Source organism: Notothenia coriiceps, unplaced genomic scaffold (assembly GCF_000735185.1).
Source record: "Notothenia coriiceps isolate Sejong01 unplaced genomic scaffold, NC01 NC01_scaffold00007266, whole genome shotgun sequence".
Classification (NCBI taxonomy): domain Eukaryota; kingdom Metazoa; phylum Chordata; class Actinopteri; order Perciformes; family Nototheniidae; genus Notothenia; species Notothenia coriiceps.
Genome location: NW_011339967.1, coordinates 316 through 18,622, shown reverse-complemented (window position 1 = coordinate 18,622; position 18,307 = coordinate 316). Strand labels below are relative to the sequence as shown.

Sequence of the window (18,307 nt, the reverse complement as noted above, 5' to 3'; positions counted from 1 at the left end):
CCCCCCCCCCGCCTCCCTGTGAGCCCAGTGGCCGTCTGCGAGACAGCGAGACCCAGCCCGGACACACACACACACACCCCCGCCGCCTGGCAGGGAGTTTGTGTGTGTGCGCTCACACACCGACTCACAGCCTCGCCGCGTCCCGCCGTCTCAGGGAGACAGTTTGGCTTATTTAAAGATAATGTACTTGCAGGACTCTTGCTGCTTTGAGCTTGTATCGTGGTCATGGTTGAATACACTTATTGTAAGTCACTTTGGATAAAAGCATCAGCTAAATGAAATGGAAATGTACGTAAAAGCTACAAGGCTGGTCAATTCAGAAAATTATCCTTTTACTGTAATGCAGCTTTTAGAACCAGGAAAACAAACAGCTAGAATATCACGGTATTCAAAATAAGAGATGATATCTAGTCTGATGTCACCCCGGTCTGAACCTTCATTTCCTTAATTTGTTTTCACAAAACCACAGCATGTCAAATGAAGACAGAGAGGTAAAAAGGACATATGACAGAGATTCAGAAAAAGATGGCTACTCAAACCATTCTTAACCTTCTTCAATTCCCTCTTATTTGTGTCTACTGATTAATGGACACTGTGATAGGTAGTTGTTTAGTATCCAGTTAGCTAAAAGCTTGTAAGGCAGATCTGTTAGTAGTAATGTTGTGTTAGATACTCTGTTAGACAGTTTTCAATAGCAAGTTAGCCAGTTGTCTATATTACGCAGTGTCTTAGTAGTTAAGTTAAGTTAGGCAGTTGGTTAGCAATATTTTAAAGTTGGCTCTTGTATTAGACAGTGAGTTAGTAGAAATTTAGCTAGTAACCAATGTGAGGCAGGGGGGGGGGGTGCTAGGGTTTCACCGGAGCTGTTAGATTAACATTAACATGCTTAGCATTTGTGTGGGCTGGACCTGTAACCTGTATTTTACAGGAAAGGAGTGAGCAGAGAGTAGAGTAGTTGTCGATTCTTGTTCTGTGACTATCTGCCTCACCCTCTCAGACTTTGAGTTGTGCGCGCTACTAAAGAGACGTGTTACCATGGAAACCAAACAATGGTGTAGCTGTATTAAAGTCAGAGTGGAAACAGTCCTGAGTAAACCTGATTTTGTCAGAAATCGGGAGAAATGCGGGAGAAATATGACCCCGGGAGGAAACCGGGAGAGGGCAATGAAATCGGGAGTCTCCCGCGAAAATCGGGAGGGTTGACAAGTATGGTCCAGAACCAACTGAAGAAGAACCCGCTCTGAATCAGTCCGTGTCCCTGCGGCTCAGAGACACAGGGATTTATGTTTTAAAGAAATACTCGCGTTACAATCATGTCAGGTTTTTGGTGGATTTAGTTAAGTCTTGGATTGCAGAGTATGAATGTCCTCTTGTTATTTTCAGACGATAGGCTATGTGTGTAAAGTTTGTGAAGGCAGGTTGAAAAAGCTTCCGCGATCACCATCTCCTCTCAGTTCCTCCAAACCCCGCCCCCTCCCTGAAAATAATGAGTGACAGGCTGATAGTAACCGGATAGAAACTTTATTATTCACTGATTGAGATGATGAAGCTAACTTAATCTCCTACAATCATGGGATTTATGTAACAGTAAGACAGAGAATGTAAGTGTGCACCCACATGCAGTATTTTAGTTTTTATAATGCTGTTGTACTCCTGTTGTCTGCTGTGTTCAGACTCAAGTTATGTTTGTGATGCCACATTCAGGACATTCAGTGTCCTTTTTTAAACAGAAGACTGTTGCTAGAAGCTGCAGCTAGACTGCAGAAGCATTCGTTTTTTGTTTTTGAGGATGGAACAATTTCACACACAGATACTGCATAGGGATGCTAGAGCTATACAATTGATTTATTTTGGTTTGTAAATTAATGTCAAGACATTTATGTTATGGATTTCTGAAGGACTTTCTAAATAATAAAAAGAGAGTTCATATGTATTTACTGCATGTATTCATTGATGAAAAAGAAGCCATGTGCAGTAATATAGAAAATTGAGGATGCAACGCATTGGTATGAATCGTGGTGCATCGGGGCATCGAATCGGTGACAGGATAATCGTAATCGAATCGAATCGTGAGACCAGTGAAGATGCACAGCCCTAGTATTTAGACAGTTGGTTAATTTGTTTGCTTATATATTTGCCGGTTAGTGAGTGCTAAGTTAGTTAATATGTTCAGCAGTGAGTAGAAGGTAAACCCCTCCCCTCTTTATTATATATACGTTTTGTGTCTTTGTATTGTTTTTTTATTTTTGTTTTGTCCTGTTAGTCTGTACAACCCTCTCTTACATTTTGGCTACATGGTCTGTTTTGGTTATAATTGTGGTTTGAACATTGTACGCCTTCAAGTGAAGACCTTCTATGTATGGTTTGTCAATTGATGTTCAATAGTAGAGACTAAGCTGAACACTAGTAGCTTTGAACTGTTCAATCTAACCTATCAATGTTGGAGCCTGGGACCTAAGATTGTCATCGTCATAACTACACTGTAGCTATGTACGTATGATTAATAAAAGCCTTGAACCTTGAAATGTATTTTCTATGTGTCTTCAATAAAAAAATAAAATAAGATGGCTACACAAACAGACAGCTGAGTAAACACAGACACACAGACAGTCACAACAATGCACAGGATGATGGGAGACAGACTTGATGTCCACAGGCAGAGTCTGGTACTGACCTGCCAAAGTCACAGAGTTTGAGGATGGCCGTCTCCGGGTCCACCAGCAGGTTCTGGGGTTTGATGTCTCTGTGACACACGCCCTGGGAATGGATATAAGCCAGACTGCGGAACAGCTGGTACATGTACACCTGAGGGGGGGGGGAGGGGAGAGAGTTAGCATCAACTCAGACAGAAACATACAGATAAACCAGGAAGAAAAAGAAAAAAAGAGCGGTCAGGTGTTCCCCCCGTTTGCATGTGAAGTCAGGTGACTCGTGACTCACAGGGAGGCTCCAGATCCCTATCAGAGTTCAACAAGGTACATTCACGCCTTATTTAAACCTTTTTAGTACCACACTGGATGCAATGTAATACCTCTTTTGTTATAATACTGGTCAAAGTATTGAAGTGTGTTGGAAAGCTTGTAGGAAGCTTGAATGAGGGGTGTTGATATAATTGATAATTACCAATATTAAAATAAATACAAATGTATTCCATGTCGATAATACACCAATGATAATGTTGTGTAAATATTTCAAAAACATTTATTTATGTTCTCACTTTGTATCCTAAATGCACAACAGCTGAAAAACAGACAAAAACCACAATAAACCAATTTACCGTAAAAGAAATTCAAGTTTTCTTAGTAGTTGATAGAATTGAAATACTTTGGCAAGAATCAGTGGCGGACTGGCCATCGGGACGTTTGGGATGGGCCGGTACCTAAGTGGGCCGGTCGGACAATCACCCCCCCCCGTTGACAATTTACTAGCGGTACTGAAGTGAGCCGGTCGAGATTACGGGGCTGATTTTTAGTCCCAGTCCGCCCCTGGCAAGAATAATATTAAATATACAAATGTTCTATTAGTTCCACGCAATGTATAACATGTTCTAATCAATGTGTTGAATATGTAATTCATTCATTAATGCATCTGGACCGATAAGTGGCAGAAAATGGATTGCTTAACCAATTGAAATGTAATTCATTCCATTGAGAACAATGAGCTTCCCATGTCCTCTTTTCCATAAAAGGATATAACACAACAAGCACATAGTGTAACAAACTCAAAGGTTTATAGATATATACAGGGATGCAAACTCATCAGGTATGAAAAAGGTGAGAAGGATCCGAGCCCCCGACCCCACGGAATATCGGCTTTAAAATGAGGAATAACAGAGGATGTTAGCAGTCAGAACAACTAAAGCAGTTAATAATAACAGAAACGCCAAAGAGTCACATCTAATAGAAATATATAAAAGCATTTATTTTAATTGTGTAGCAGTCAGTTTATAATTTTGGCAGCACTGTTGAGCATTTTGAAAATGTATTTTCATGCCTCTGTGCAAGGCTTAGTCTTTCTATCTTTATAGCCACATGATGTAAAGTAACTAAGTTCATAAACTCAACAAGTACTATACTTGGGCACAATTTTGAGATACTTGTAAGTATTTCAATGTTTTGCTACTTTGTACTTCTACTCCACTACAGTTCAGAGGTACATGGTGTACTTCTACTCCCCTACATGTATTTATTACCTTTAGTTACTTTACTTTAATGATGTGAAATATAATCAAGTGTTAAATCAGACTTTAGTTCCACCTGGAGTAAATCCACAAGCTACCCTGCAGTATACAAAGTCATTCAAACTAGCTGCACCTTTACCAGCTTTGAGAACACTTTCATGATCAATCATTATAAAACATACCATATCTATTATTCTGAAATGGACCAATCTGCACAATGACTACTTTTACTGTCGCAACTTTAACTATATTTTGATGATAATACTTTCTACTTTGACTTGAGGAACATTTTGAATGCAGGATTGTTCCTACATTCTGGTACTTCTACTTTTACTCAAGTACAAGATCTGAGTACTTCTACTTTTACTCTAGTACAAGATCTGTGTGCTTCTACTTTTACTCAAGTACAAGACCTGAGTGCTTCTACTTTTACTCAAGTACAATATATATATATATATACTTATACCACCTCTGTTTATAGCCTATGAAAAAAACTATTAGAAAACGAAGGCTAAAGCTAACGTTAGCAGATAGTGACAATGTATGCTAGCTAGCTAGCTCAACGATAATATTGCCACAGAAAAACTTTTCAGTGCGCATCACGCTCTGCCGCTCCGACAGGGAGCTCTGCTCTGAACACCTGAACGGCCCGTTCTAACAGCTGTTCACCAGCGGTCCAGTCTGTGCCACAGTGACTCCGGACGCACAGTTAATATTAACGAACGCACCCGTAGGTAATGTAGCTGCTGAAGCTAGACCATCATCTCGGAGCAGCAGAGCCTTATTATACATCCACCATGAGCAGAGCCGACAGGCTCGCGCTTCATTATAATATATAAAAAAAAGAACACCATGCGTGTCATGATGGCACATAACAGCTCGCGGCCGCACATTACTCCGGGTCCCAGCCCCCCCATACCCCAAAAATATTTGTATTGCAGATCTACATGAATCACACAAACGACCTATTTTGGATTCAAAACGGCGAATTTCGCCGAAAGGTGACAAGTTTGCATCCCTGTATACAACAGCTCCTTAAAGCCTGCAATTGGAGGCAAAAATACTGCAATGACTGCCTACAACATGCAAGAGACAATATCTAAGACTTCATAAACTAACAAGCAAGACTTTTCTGTTGATTTGAAAGAATTTTCCGGATCTACCAATACCCACTTAATTAATTGCCTTGTATACATTCAGATACTTTAATGTAATTTCCCTTTGGACTGGAAGTCTCGTGTGACCTTAGCTGCCCCGAGCGAAGGCAGTGGTTCCTGAAATAGCATTATAAATGGCACGGAAAGCAGGAAGTAGTTGAAGTAAGAAGTATTGCTTGGAGTTGTTCAGACTTATGCTTAAACTTTGCTAATTTATTGTGAAAACAAATCACTAAATACACTTTGATGAGGACCAAGATAACATTTTTGAACTTTGGGAACTACTGAGCTGAGGCTTAGCTGACTTTAGTTGGGAAACTGCATTACAAATTAAAAATCTTACACACCATCTGGCTCTATAATACAAGTTTGTATTTTTTTTTTGGCAGAGGCAGGAGCATCTGTGTGTGTCTGTAAGGTTTCTCATCACACACCAGTCACATCAATTTGTGCCCTAATTTTGTTTTCTGGATGCAGAGTGTTAAAGAAGCAGCTGTGTGGTGTCTGCAGCAGCCCGCAGTGGCATGGTATTTACAACAAAATAACATTAGGGGGGTAAAAACTCCCCCAGATGATGTACAACTAACCCCTATTTGACATTTGTCTAAACATCCTAGGTCAATGGTAATGTCCTTGTGTAAAAATGGCTCTCACTAATAAGTCTGCAGCCATTAAATGTGCCCGTGGAATGCCGACAGAAAGCATCTTAATATGACAAATCATCGCCATCACCATTATCTCGCCATTATTACCCACATGATGCAGTGACACAGACTAAAAGATGATTGCAGAGAAAATGATGAGTGAAGGATGCTGTTAAAAAAAGGCGAAGAGGAGGGCAGGGGTGAGGAAGAGGGAAACCATGACAGACACGGTGAAAACATTGAGTCCCAGGGGACGGGAAGAGGGAAGAGATGGCACACTGAGATAGAAGTGTGTCGCTGGAGGACAGAGGGATGACAGAGCAGAGAGAAAGTGTGTGTGAGGGAGAGATCAGCATGCATCTCTGAGCCATGGGGGAGCAGCAGGCTGAGGAGGGGAAATGGGCCATGAGACAGCTATAATGTCCTCTGCTGCGGCAGACACAGTAAACACACAAACACTCTCTCCGAAATGAGCACCCTTTTAGACAGGGAGCCAAGTGTACTGCAAACAGATGAATTCCCTTGGGACCATCTTTCCCTTTCTGCCTCGATAATCCATAAACAGTGAGCTGAACCAACAGGAACATACTCCATCGTTTGTTACATCCTCAGGCAATTACTTAAATACGACCTTAAGTAACGGATGAAGCTCAAATCCAAACATTAGGATGTAAGTATCATCTATTCCATGTGATGTCGCAGAGTGTGACAGAAAGTCTCTATTTTACAAAGACGTAAAAGCAGTAAGCACACAGATCTTCTGCCAAAGACGATACATTCTCCACCTTGTAAAGCAAAAAGCTTCTTAGCAGAAGTACTGTATCTGTCTTGTTTGGCAGTCTGGGTGTCAGGGGTTCCCAAAAACGAGTGAATGCACTGTGTTAAATTACAGCTAAAGGGCATTTCAGATGTGTTAATCCCAGACAAAACCAATGATATCCATTAATTCCTGTTACTTTTGGATCGATAAACAGACAGGGGTTAAGACCTCTGCAAGCTTTGAGGAGTTCTTATGATGACTTTGAGTGTAGCCAGAATGACCAGACAGTTTATTTGCCTCTATGATTATGACAGCTTTTGTTCCCTTGTGAGAATGTAAGTATTTAATCCCTGAATAACTGACTTGAATTAACCTTTTAATGCTTATAGTGGCATGGTGGGGTGTGTGTGTGTGTGTGTGTGTGTGTGTGTGTGTGTGTGTGTGTGTGCGTGTGCGTGTGCACTGACCTTAACATAGATGATGGGGATGGTGGTCTTTGCCTTGTTGAAGTGCCGAGCCACCCTGTACACGGTCTCGGGAACGAAGTCCAGCACCAGATTCAAATACACCTCATCTTTCTGAGAAGGAGGGGAAAAAGGAAAAAGGTTGTTTGATTATAGGTGGAAAGAGAAAGGGATGTAAGGAGCATAAAACCAATTTAATAAAATGTGTTGTGTGGTACATGGGGGGAGTAATAAGGCAACAAATAAATACTGTTTGCAGATTAGTTATCAGACTGCTTTTAAAAAGGACATAATGAAATATTTTTCTCATACTTTGGACTTATTTTCTTAAAGGTCACCTATCCTGCTATTTTTAGGCAATAGCGTAGGTCTCATATATATAAAAAACATGTCTATGAAGTGTTTTGCTCAAAATACCAAACAGATCACCCATTCTAGCCATGCCTCATATCCCTCTATTTCACTTCCTGTTTCAAAAGTGCTGATTTTGGGTATAAAGCTTTAAAATAAATAAAAAAGGAGGGGGCTGAGCTCATGCGGGACCCGGCAGCTACTGTCTAAACTAAATACTGCCGTGATGGAACGATATGACGTCATATCGGACGCAAATCTGGATGAGCTCTGTCGTAGCCCCGTTTTTAGAGATTTTGGGGGCGGGGGCGGTGGGGCGATTAATATTGGCCAGGGCTGTCCGATTTTGATCATGGCCAGTTTCTGGCATCCCTACAACGGAGTGTAAATGATGACTAGGGATGGGTATCGTTAGGATTTTATCGATACCGGTACCGGTACTGCTTATCGGTATCGGTATTTTTCGATACTGTTATCGATACTTTTCAATAATTTGGTGTTAATAAACTAAAAAAAGACAAGGCGATGTGCCTGCAAGACTGCACCCAGGTAAACAAAACATATTACCCGTGCGCAGCAGCTAACCTGCCTGCGAGCCTTCGCTCAGGTCACATTTACACACGGCGCGGCTGAAGCCCGCTAGCACTATTAGCACTATTAGCACTAGCAGTATCGCTAGCACCGTTTTAGATTCAATGAGTGTCTCGGTTGCAAATGCTTCATTAAGTTGCTTGTGTCACCCCCTTTACAAGCAACTAATTGGGTACATAGATTGCACCTTGCACTATCGCCACTACATTTTTTAAAAGTGTACCCAGACCTTAGATCGCTTCGCTTTGTCCGCCATTCCTGCGGGAGTCTCACAACAATAATAAGAGCGCTGTTGAGAGAGATGAGGAGTGGCATTTACAGTGGCCAGAGGGGTCTCAAACCAGATACATCACACGGGATGAGGGTTCCCAACCAACCAGAATGGTTTAAAGTTAAACTAAGGAAGTAGACGTAACAGATATACCGATAGCAGCACCGTTTGTCCAGCGGCTTAACGGTATACCGATACCGTCCAATCAGGTACCGGTATTGACTTAGTACCGGTTCTCGGTACCCATCCCTAATGATGACTGAATAGATTACAAGGGAGGATATTACAGCTTGTTAATGTAATACAGAGGCAAAAGTATTTAGTTTGTGTAGTGTTAAGTTCACAGGGTACGGATCAAAAGTCACAATTTGCCTGATACAGCTTGTGCTTTTTCTTAGATACATTTAGGAAAACCACAATTATAAGCCAACAATTCATCAAAAGAGCTTGTACCTGTAAACCAGTAAGTAAGAGTGGAACTCAATGTACAATAAGACCAGGATCAACTTGTCTGAAACGTGTCTATGAGTCATCACTGATGCATGCTGGGTGTGGAGGGAGAGTGCTTGGTCTAGAAACCTGATTCATGCTGCATTAAAACGTCACGTCAGTGCGTACACACCTTCTCTCCACTGGAGTAGAAGAAGTAACGTAGCCTCACAATGTTGCAGTGGTCCAATTTCCTCATAATTTGCAGCTCCCTATTCTGTAATGAAGAAAGGAAAGATAGGACTCATTACAAACATGCACAGGTCCATCAGTCAGGATGTATTCAACAAGGTGATTTACGTCTACAACAAATCCATTACCACTTCTTTGTAGCTGCAACTTTAACAGTAATGGTCTTGAAGTTTTCGAATATAACGAACATTACACATACATAAAACGGTCAGTCTAGGTGGCAGATAGTGTACAATCAAATGATAAGGCATGTAAATAAACACAGGTCAGTATACAGATGATACAGGGATAACAAAGTACAGAAATCGTCAATAAATCTGAACGAATATGACGTGAGCTACTACACTTTATAATCGTATTCCCGTTGCCCCCCTCCCCGCCCCTGTCTTTGGTTTTATTGATCATTACCAACATTCTTTTTCAAAAACTCCATAAAGCAGCCCCAAACAGTCATGATCTGGTTAGTGTAAGCTTCTCTAAACATACCTTGAACCTCTTGTCTTGGAGAACTTTCTTAATGGCCACCATCTCCTGGCTGTCGATGAGGCGAGCCTGGTAGACCACCCCAAAGGAGCCATTCCCTATAACCTTTATGTCTGTATAAGAGACTTCCTGTGGGCGGTCGGGGCCCTGGCCGGGTGTGGCTACCACCGTCGTCACCTTGCCACTGTCTCCTGTGGGCAGAAAACACACCTTCTTAGAAAAAGCCTAAATGACACCCAAGTTACATAATGTAAAATAGTTCTTTCTGTGTTTTTAAAAACGTTTGTTTTACTTTTATGTATGGACCACGACACCAAGTCAAATTCCTCGTACGTGTCAACCTACCTGGTAATAAACCTGTTTCTGTTTCTGATTCTGATAATGTGAAAAGTATGGATATTTTTGTAATAAAAACCCCAATATTTTCTTTGATGAACAGAAGTTTAGACGAGTGAGAAGCCAAGTGAAATGACCCTCTACAGTTCGGCTATTAATCCAGTTTCCCTGAGAGAGAGATTTAACGTCAACAAGCCCTCCCCACGTCTCTAAATGGTTGTGACCAATCTGGTGGCTCCCCAGACACACACTGGCTGCAGGTAATGAGCTGCTGATTCTTCACACAACAATGTCCCGCTACCCCACTGAGTGAAACCAGCTCCAACCTCTTTATAAACGGGAGAAACACATATGGTGCAGCTCGACAGATGTGCAATGCATCTCATTTTATTGTCAACTACTGTATTGGCTTCTAATGATTCTCACCAAAAAAAGAATCTGAATGAAATGACTATTGCAACATAACGTTTCGCTGTGGTGCTCTCGTTTTGTCTTGTGTTATAAATCCAGCACACCTCTTGCTGGGCAGAGACACCGCTCACTGGGCGTCACATCTGTACTACAATTTAGAACATCAGCAGCCATTTCAAACAGTTCAGCCCAATCTGACCATTCTCGTCCCGGTTTATGTTTGATATAGGTTGACATGCAGATTATATTTTCTTATCAAATACCTTTGTAGGTTTTCTTTCACCAAATATTTACACAATGAGAATGTTGACCATTGGTCATCAGGAATGTGTATTCATTGACTAAGTGGGTAAAGGCAAATAAAAGCTATAACATTCTCATAAATCCAGAAAATGACATCGCTTTATATTGGGAGGGATGAACCCTCTGTAATGGTCACACATGCAGAGCACACCGCACACAGTGACATGTGTTCTCTGCATTTAACCCATCCTAGTACCAGGAGTCTAGTACTAGGAGCAGTGGGCAGCTATTGTACAGCACCCGGGGAGCAATGTAATTTCATGTAATTAAACGTATAAAACCAGTAAAAAGACACCACCTACGCTATTACAATATTACAGTGACCACATCCGGCCCGCCAGACATTCTCATCCGGCCCGCACGACGGGGGTGACTGTGGCGTTGGCGGAGTTTTTACTGCGTTCGGACCCCACCCATTTTTCTTTTTTACAACGCCTCGTGAGTAAGGTGCAGTACCGGAGTCCAACAGAGAGGCAGCAGCTGCGGGACAGTAGACTGCGAAACCTTCTCTGCCTTGAAGAAGAAGTGATTCTTCGTTGTGAAGAGTCTGGTTAATGCGCTCCGCACCACAGCAGTGGCCCCGCTGCGACAGAGTCCAACAGAGAGGCAGGCGCTGCGGGACAGTAGCCTAGAAGCAGGGTTGGGTTGTAACGGAATACATGTAATTGTGTTACGTAATCAGAATACAAAAATCAAGTAGGCTAACTGTATTCAGCTGGCGTTACATTTGAAAAACAAGTAATCTGATTACAGTTACTTTCGTAAACCTGAAGTGAATATATTTTGGAATACTTATTGGAATTATTGGTGGAAAAGTTTCCTCACAAAATGTAATATTCATTACCGGCAGAACTGTGTGCACACTGCACAGCGCTGCAGCATGTCTGTGAGCGAGAGAGAGATGCAGCGTGTCTGTGAGGCCCCGCCCCCGCACGCAGGTGAGAGAGAGAGATCTCTTTTAAAATATATTGAAAGTTAGAAACGGAGATGGTTAGATAAAATGTGCAAGATAACGTTTATGTAGCATTTATTTATTGTCGAAGTTATGACATTTCATAACTGGATCAAATCAAAGTGAATGGCCTGCTGCTGCTGAATGCATGGGGCAAGTGACTGGAAAAAGTTTTAAAAGTTATTACATCGTTTCAGATAATAAATAATAATGATAATTCATTCTATTTAGGGGCGCCTTTCAAAGCACCCAAGGACACCTTACAATTCATAACATATTCCAAGGAAAGGTTTTAAGACAGTACAAAGAATGCAGTCCGGGTGATGTTTTTTATGTGGGGTGCAGATGAGAGGGAGCTGTCCAGAATGACACCAAGATGTTGTGTTTGAGTTCTTGATAAGCCATTAAAACAGTCAAATAAGTGTCTTCTGTACACCAAAACATACCCATCTGTTATGGAAAAAGAAAGTATTCCAAAAGTATTCTAAAAGTAATCTGAATACGTAACTAACTGTATTCTGATTACTTTCAGAGCATGTATTCAGTATTCAGTGACTGATTACATTTACAAAGTAACCCTCCCAACCCTGCCAAGAAGTGATCCTTCGTTAGCGTGAAGAGTCTGCTAAGCTTTATGCGGTTGCGGTTCCCCCCCCCCGGCCAACAACTTCAAAATTCTGGGCTATATAGAAATCGCTGGCCCGCGATAGTGTCTATTGGATACATTTTGGCCCTTGGACAAATGTAGTTGGTGATCCCTGCAATATTATATTATCTGAGACGTTATCTAGCCTCGTATCAGGGTATCAATATAATATCAACACATCGCCCAGCCGTAGCTATAAGTGTTTCTTAAGGAGGTAAAATACAGGTACAGATATTCTTATTATTTATGACGGAGTATTTGTCCGTGTGCAAATCAGGCAAAGTGAGATGTTTAAGATCTGACAGCTCTCGTTAGGGTCAAGTTGCTGCTCAGTGTTTGTTGCGCCTGTGTCGGGTCAAGACTGATTTGACAAATCGGCACCACGAGCAATGACACTAGAAGGGGAAGAACAGCAGAGAAGAGGCCCATTGCCAAAAGGCTTGTCAGAGCCTGTGATCAACATGATGTGGACAGTAGCACACCCAGAAGTGCTCCTATTTCCTGAGCTTGCTCACTTCGCCTGTCTCAACAGGACCCCTCCTGATCTCTAGTAGGTCTCCGAGTCTCAAAATGGAGTCAGACTATGAAGCATTTTGGGCTCTCCCATGAATTGACAAAAAAAACAAGACAGTATTTTGGCTTCATCAACTGCTATTTCGGTCTGTATAAAAAATATAATCATAAAACCAAAATAAGCTAACCAATTGACTCGTGGGGACAAAAGACGTTTGTGTAATTTGGTAATTTTCTAGCCTGAAATGTTTCAAGGTTGTTAGTTAACGGCCGATAGCTTATCCACATGATTGGCCTACATCCGACCCCCCCCCCTCAGGGCAGCGCAAAATATTCATCTTTAGAGATCAGTCACTTTGTGGTTCCTGCTAATTCCTGTATCCTCAAAACAATGTTCCTCTGTTTTTCTGTTTAGCATCACTTTCACACTCTTTTTTAAACAAGTTAAGTCAGAGGGGAGCACGTTAAATATGGAGCAGCTGTGGCATGATAGTGCCTTGAATAATGAATGCAAAGATGAGCACTTTGCCCAGCTGTCAGTGAATGGCTTTGGTTTCTCATACGTCAGCACACGCCTGATGAGTAAGAGGAATGGGATGAGCAGAGTGACGAAATCACACCCACACTAACAAGCAATTAGCTTGGAGCACCTTTGGAAGTGTAAAACACAGGCACACTTTTAACTTGATGAAATGATCTGCAATTCTAACAAGTACTTTGTCATTAGTGGACACCTCGTCTGATGAGGGATTTACTCTGGGTGTGGCTTGGATAAATCACTCCAAAGCTATTTGAGCCTTAATCCATACACCTAAGGGTTTCCCCTCCTCCGCAATATAAGATGCGTTAACTGACCATACATCAAACATGATCACATTAAATACAAATAACTACATTTGTTGATCAGGAGCCTTAAGTTAAGCAGTTCACGTCCACATTTAGCCCCCAAACAGACGCTCTTGCAATGCACTGATCCTACTTGTTCCCTTCAATACCTCAACTCAACCGGATTAGCACTTGGCCTTGACAGATATCAAGTGCTGATAATGTACTCTCTTTTTCCTACATATCAAATCTATATTCCACCCTGCATGGATCATTTATAAAGTGAGGTCAAATGAGGCAGGGGATTGACATGACTGCTCAGGCACCTTCATATAATAGTGATAATGACATTGATGGAGAATTTGAATTGAATGTGGATTAGTCCAGCTTCACTGTCACAAAACTTTGACTTAACTAAGCAAGAGTTTCTTGATATAACATGAGTCTCATGCATATATGCTCGCTAATAACAGATTATTTGTCACTTTACATTTACCGTTAGCAACCTAAAAGCTTTGATTTGCAAAATAATGTATCTCTGGTCAGGCTTAGCTGATCTTTGTCACCTCTTGCTTTAAATAATGACATTAAATGTTTATCAATATCGTCAAAGACACCATTGACAGCATTTTTTGTTTCTGTTCTCAGAGTGATTTAATTGTTGCTTGTTAACGCTACCCGTTAATGAAGAAAGGTTATTCCTTCACTGCTGCACCAGAGTCATTGATTAAATCACTTTAACATGCTGCCAAGTCATCTGACAACAATAAATAGAGGTTAATAGTGACATCTGTCTTGTGTGATTGGCAGTATTGGCACAATCACTGAGAGCAGAGGTTGCAGAAAGTGACCTTATTAACATTGCTGCTGCTGCACAATATCTAACCATGTCCGAGCAGGCAAACTGCCTCAAGCTCGGTTTTTCCCCATACACAGTCAAATGTGGAGCCCGGGGTTTTCGGATGCATCTCTTACAGAAGATGCCTTAGTGCAAAAATAGACACTTTAGTCTGGCCGTGGCCAAAAGGCAAAAGGGAAGAGATATTTTCAGAGCTAGTCAGTTAGTGTTAATTTAGTCTAAAAGAGAACTTTTATTGAGCTTCTGCTGGGCCCAGGCAATCAAGTAAAAAAGATTTTGGAGAGTGAAAACTAAAACTAGGAAAAAGAGAGCATAAAATAAAAAGCAATGTATGTGAATTAGGGTTTTGGTAATCAGGTAACCCGATTGAATTTTCTTTCAACCTGTAAAATGTGTTTTGGCCAAGAAAGTGCCAGCGATGCGTTTGCCCCGCCACAGTCCCTCTTGCTGAGATGACAGCGATGCTTGGTAATGGACGCTTGAATTTGTCAACGGCCTTCAAAGTCTTCATCGTGAATTTGAGCAAAATATACCCAGAGTGGGCCAAACTGGGTCGTAGAACCTTTTACTTTTTATTGTGGCAACCATGTTAACATGTGAGTGCAAACAATCAGCCTTACGCATCACCACACCAGAGGAGAGCTAATACATTACAGCGGGGTTCCTTCATGCAGAGGTCTTATAAGAAGTCAAATGAGCCACCCAACCCATGAGTCAGTTATGGGTTACAGTTAAACTCTGTTTGCTTTTAAAGAGTTATTATTCGAGGCAATTTGTTTTTTTTATCTATAAAAAGGGTGATAGGGAATGGAAATTATTTCATTTTGAAGTCGTCAGAACCTAATTAAATGTTATGTGCCTGTTTATGCACGGGTCTTACTGGACTTAATTTATTTTAAATAAAATGTAGGCAATAAGCAAATTAATATGGTAATAAATATGAATGCCCCAACCACAATCTTTATTTGAACAGCATATGATTTGTTTCAAGCTTAATAGACACAGATAATATTTCACTAGAATGTCTCATTTGTCAGGGACCTTTAAATCTTCCAGGAAGGGAAACCATTTTTAAATAGAAACCCTGTGTGATTAGAGCAAATCACCTGATGGAGATCTGCTGATGGACTGCATGTACTAACCTACAAGCTAAGCCTCACTACACAGCAGCTTAAGACAACTTTGACTTTCAGTCATTGTCTTTGTTATTTCAACTGTTCTTAGAATTACTTGTCAGGGGCCAAATAACTGCATTCCCCCCCCCCCTATTTAAAACACATATTGTCTTTAGTCTTTCCATGTATGTTCTTTTGAAAACCTCTGTCCAACCCCGCTTATCTTCAGCTCACTGCTACATGACCCCTGAGCATTCTGCATGTTCCTGTCATCACATCAGTAAAACAACTGGAGGGACTTTGCTGTTGGCAGAACAGGGTTTCTAGTAGGGGCCTCAAAATGGTGAGCATATTAACCATCAGACAGGCTACTTAAGAGAATAATAGCTTCATCTAAGGTGTACAGAAATGTACTAACATTTAGAACTTCATCTTTAAAAGGATGCCAACCCAGTTGAAAAGGTAAAGAGGCAAACCAAGGTTTACCAAACTGTTTCCACAACACTAAACTAGAATTCTCACTTTCTTGCTGAAAGATGGCCTAGTATGGACATAAGTACTGTACCAGCTGTTTAAATATGTGCATTGATTCTTTCATTATGCACCAGTGTAGGCATCAACATTAGTTGTGACCTTAAGTTAGGTTAGATATGGTTGCCATATGCTTATACATTATAATCTGGAACTCTTTGGTATATTTCCACTGATTTAAATGTCCACTCCTGCAGGCTACCACACGACGTTTGGTATCGCTACCCTAGTCTGGCAAAAAAACTCTGTTCAATATGAGACTGGGCCGAGGACGACGCCTAAAAAGTTAGACTGGATCATTTAAACCTACTCTTTGCAAATGTTAGCAGGCTAACTAGCTTCCACATCTGATATTAATGACGAATACATTTGACCAACGGCTTACACCAACTCTATTCTTGGGTTTCAATGCAAAAATAAGGGTTAGGCAATGTTGCCGAAAACATTTACATAACATGTTTTACCTTCAAAATATGGATGTTTTAGTTCCACGCTTGCCATCAGCAGCTAACGATCATGTTAGCTATGCGATAAAAGCCCTTGATCGTAATGGTTCGTTAATGAAAAACACAGCTAACGTTAGCAGCTAGCTTAAGTTAGCTAACAAGCTAACTGCTTGCTGGCTAAGGGTTAGCTTCGCGACAATGATCGACACTAAGTACACTCCGGCACATTTATCTAAAAATAACCCTCAACCCGTTTCTTTGTAATAATATGTATATTGCTCTTGGGGTATACAAATGTAAAAAATAATACTCACTAGGCAGTTTCAGATTCCCGAAGCTCGTCGAGCTGGTTCCACTGGCTGTTGAAGCCCCAGTCTTTCCTGTCGAGCTCCCACCGGCTGCTGCTGATCCGGCACCGGCTGCAGCGGACCCGGGAGCTCCGGGAGGCTCAGCGAAGGAGCTGGTCCTGGGCCGCCCGCTGCCGCTCATATTTGTATGAACTAAAGCCGGGGCAAGGTTGGACGTTATTCGTGGCCAGACCGGCACAAACTTAAGCTATATATATGTGTATTTTAATATTCGGTATGAATATAAACTACACTTACAGCGTTCTGTATAGGTTGCCCGTCTCCCCCTTTCTTCCTCTGTAGAACGGTGATGGTGGGGGGACTGGGGAGTTGACGCACAACTACGTAAAGCGCGCAAGGGTTTCTGGGGGAATGAGTCATTGGGTCTGAGAGTGCACACTACTGTACATTCGAGTTTAGAACGGAAATCACTGTTTTATTGCTTAATATCAGAATGATAATTGTTTGGAATATGTATTCAATTAAAAAATATGTTGGAAAACACATGAATCATGTTACCAAAATACATTTTCAATCAAAAATACACAACCTTATATATTTTTGTTTAGTTTTGTTTATTTCTTACGATTTTAGTGTGTACTTTGAATGAACATTTTACTAAATAGTTAGTGTAAAAAGGGTAGGTGTAATAAGCTGAGGCTTCAGCCTATACTTTTTAGGTCAGTGTTAATTTGCTTAGGGTTGTCACTATTTTAAAAATAATTTCTTGAATGTTAGTTTGTTTTATTTAATTGTTTGTGTTTAGGTAACTATACTAAACTAAGTTTGAGTAAGAATGATTCTGGAAAAGGCCGGCATCCATCAACTGCAGTAAACCGAGAGAAAACTTTCCGTTAACAGTCGACAAAAAACTACAATACCCAGCAGTAAAACTCATTTTATGATCGACAGTCAGCCCATCCAATCACAGACTCGGACATTTTGAGACTACCGCATTGGGCGGGACTTCGTATCACAAGAATGGAGTCGATCGGCGGACAAACGCTTCATTTCATGCATTGAAATTACATTTTCCCACGGACATGTTTCATATTTAATTATTTCCAAGCCATACATGGTAACACGGGACTAACAGAAAGGGCGTACGCTTTGTGTGACCGAAGAGAGGTGAACACACGAGGGATCGTCCAACAAGAGTAAATGAGAGCTAAAGGGAAAGAAGGGCCCGCCGTCGCAGCCGTTGAGCTTCGGGGAAAAGTGGGTAGCGCCGCCTGACGGACCGCCGAACCGGGGAGCTGCCGTCAGGAAACCGCGGTGCCGAAAACAGGTCTGCATTATCGGAGGGAGCGCCGCCAACAGCTCTCCATATGCAATGGCACACTGTAAAGATTGATATGAATCACATTTGGAAGAAAAATCAAGACAATGACTTGCAAGTTGTTAATGAGTGGCGCTCGTGTTGTTAGCATTAGAGGGCCAA

The 18,307-nt window shown here is 41.4% G+C and overlaps 1 protein-coding gene across 1 annotated transcript; it reads right to left on the bottom strand.

The window, feature by feature from the left end:
• Positions 1 to 2,595: 2,595 nt before the first annotated feature.
• Positions 2,596 to 17,216, bottom strand: LOC104943961 (glycogen synthase kinase-3 alpha-like). Its single transcript, XM_010769430.1, has 6 exons — positions 17,125 to 17,216; positions 16,834 to 17,019; positions 9,586 to 9,773; positions 9,041 to 9,124; positions 7,209 to 7,319; positions 2,596 to 2,805 (listed from the first exon to the last, which is right to left on the bottom strand). The coding sequence occupies exons 2-6, from the start codon at positions 17,006 to 17,008 to the stop codon at positions 2,611 to 2,613; spliced, it is 753 nt and encodes a 250-aa protein (XP_010767732.1). The 5' UTR covers positions 17,009 to 17,019; positions 17,125 to 17,216; the 3' UTR covers positions 2,596 to 2,610.
• Between the last annotated feature and the right edge of the window lie 1,091 nt (positions 17,217 to 18,307).

Bases quoted from the DNA above. Each gene is read 5' to 3' on its own strand.
- LOC104943961 (XM_010769430.1), bottom strand. From the start codon at position 17,008: ATGAGCGGCAGCGGGCGGCCCAGGACCAGCTCCTTCGCTGAGCCTCCC. The intron at 9,774-16,833 runs GTGAGTATTATT...TTCTGCCCACAG, and splicing joins CGGGAATCTGAAACTGCCTA to GAGACAGTGGCAAGGTGACG. The intron at 2,806-7,208 runs GTCAGTGCACAC...CCCCCCCCTCAG, and splicing joins TCCCCATCATCTATGTTAAG to GTGTACATGTACCAGCTGTT.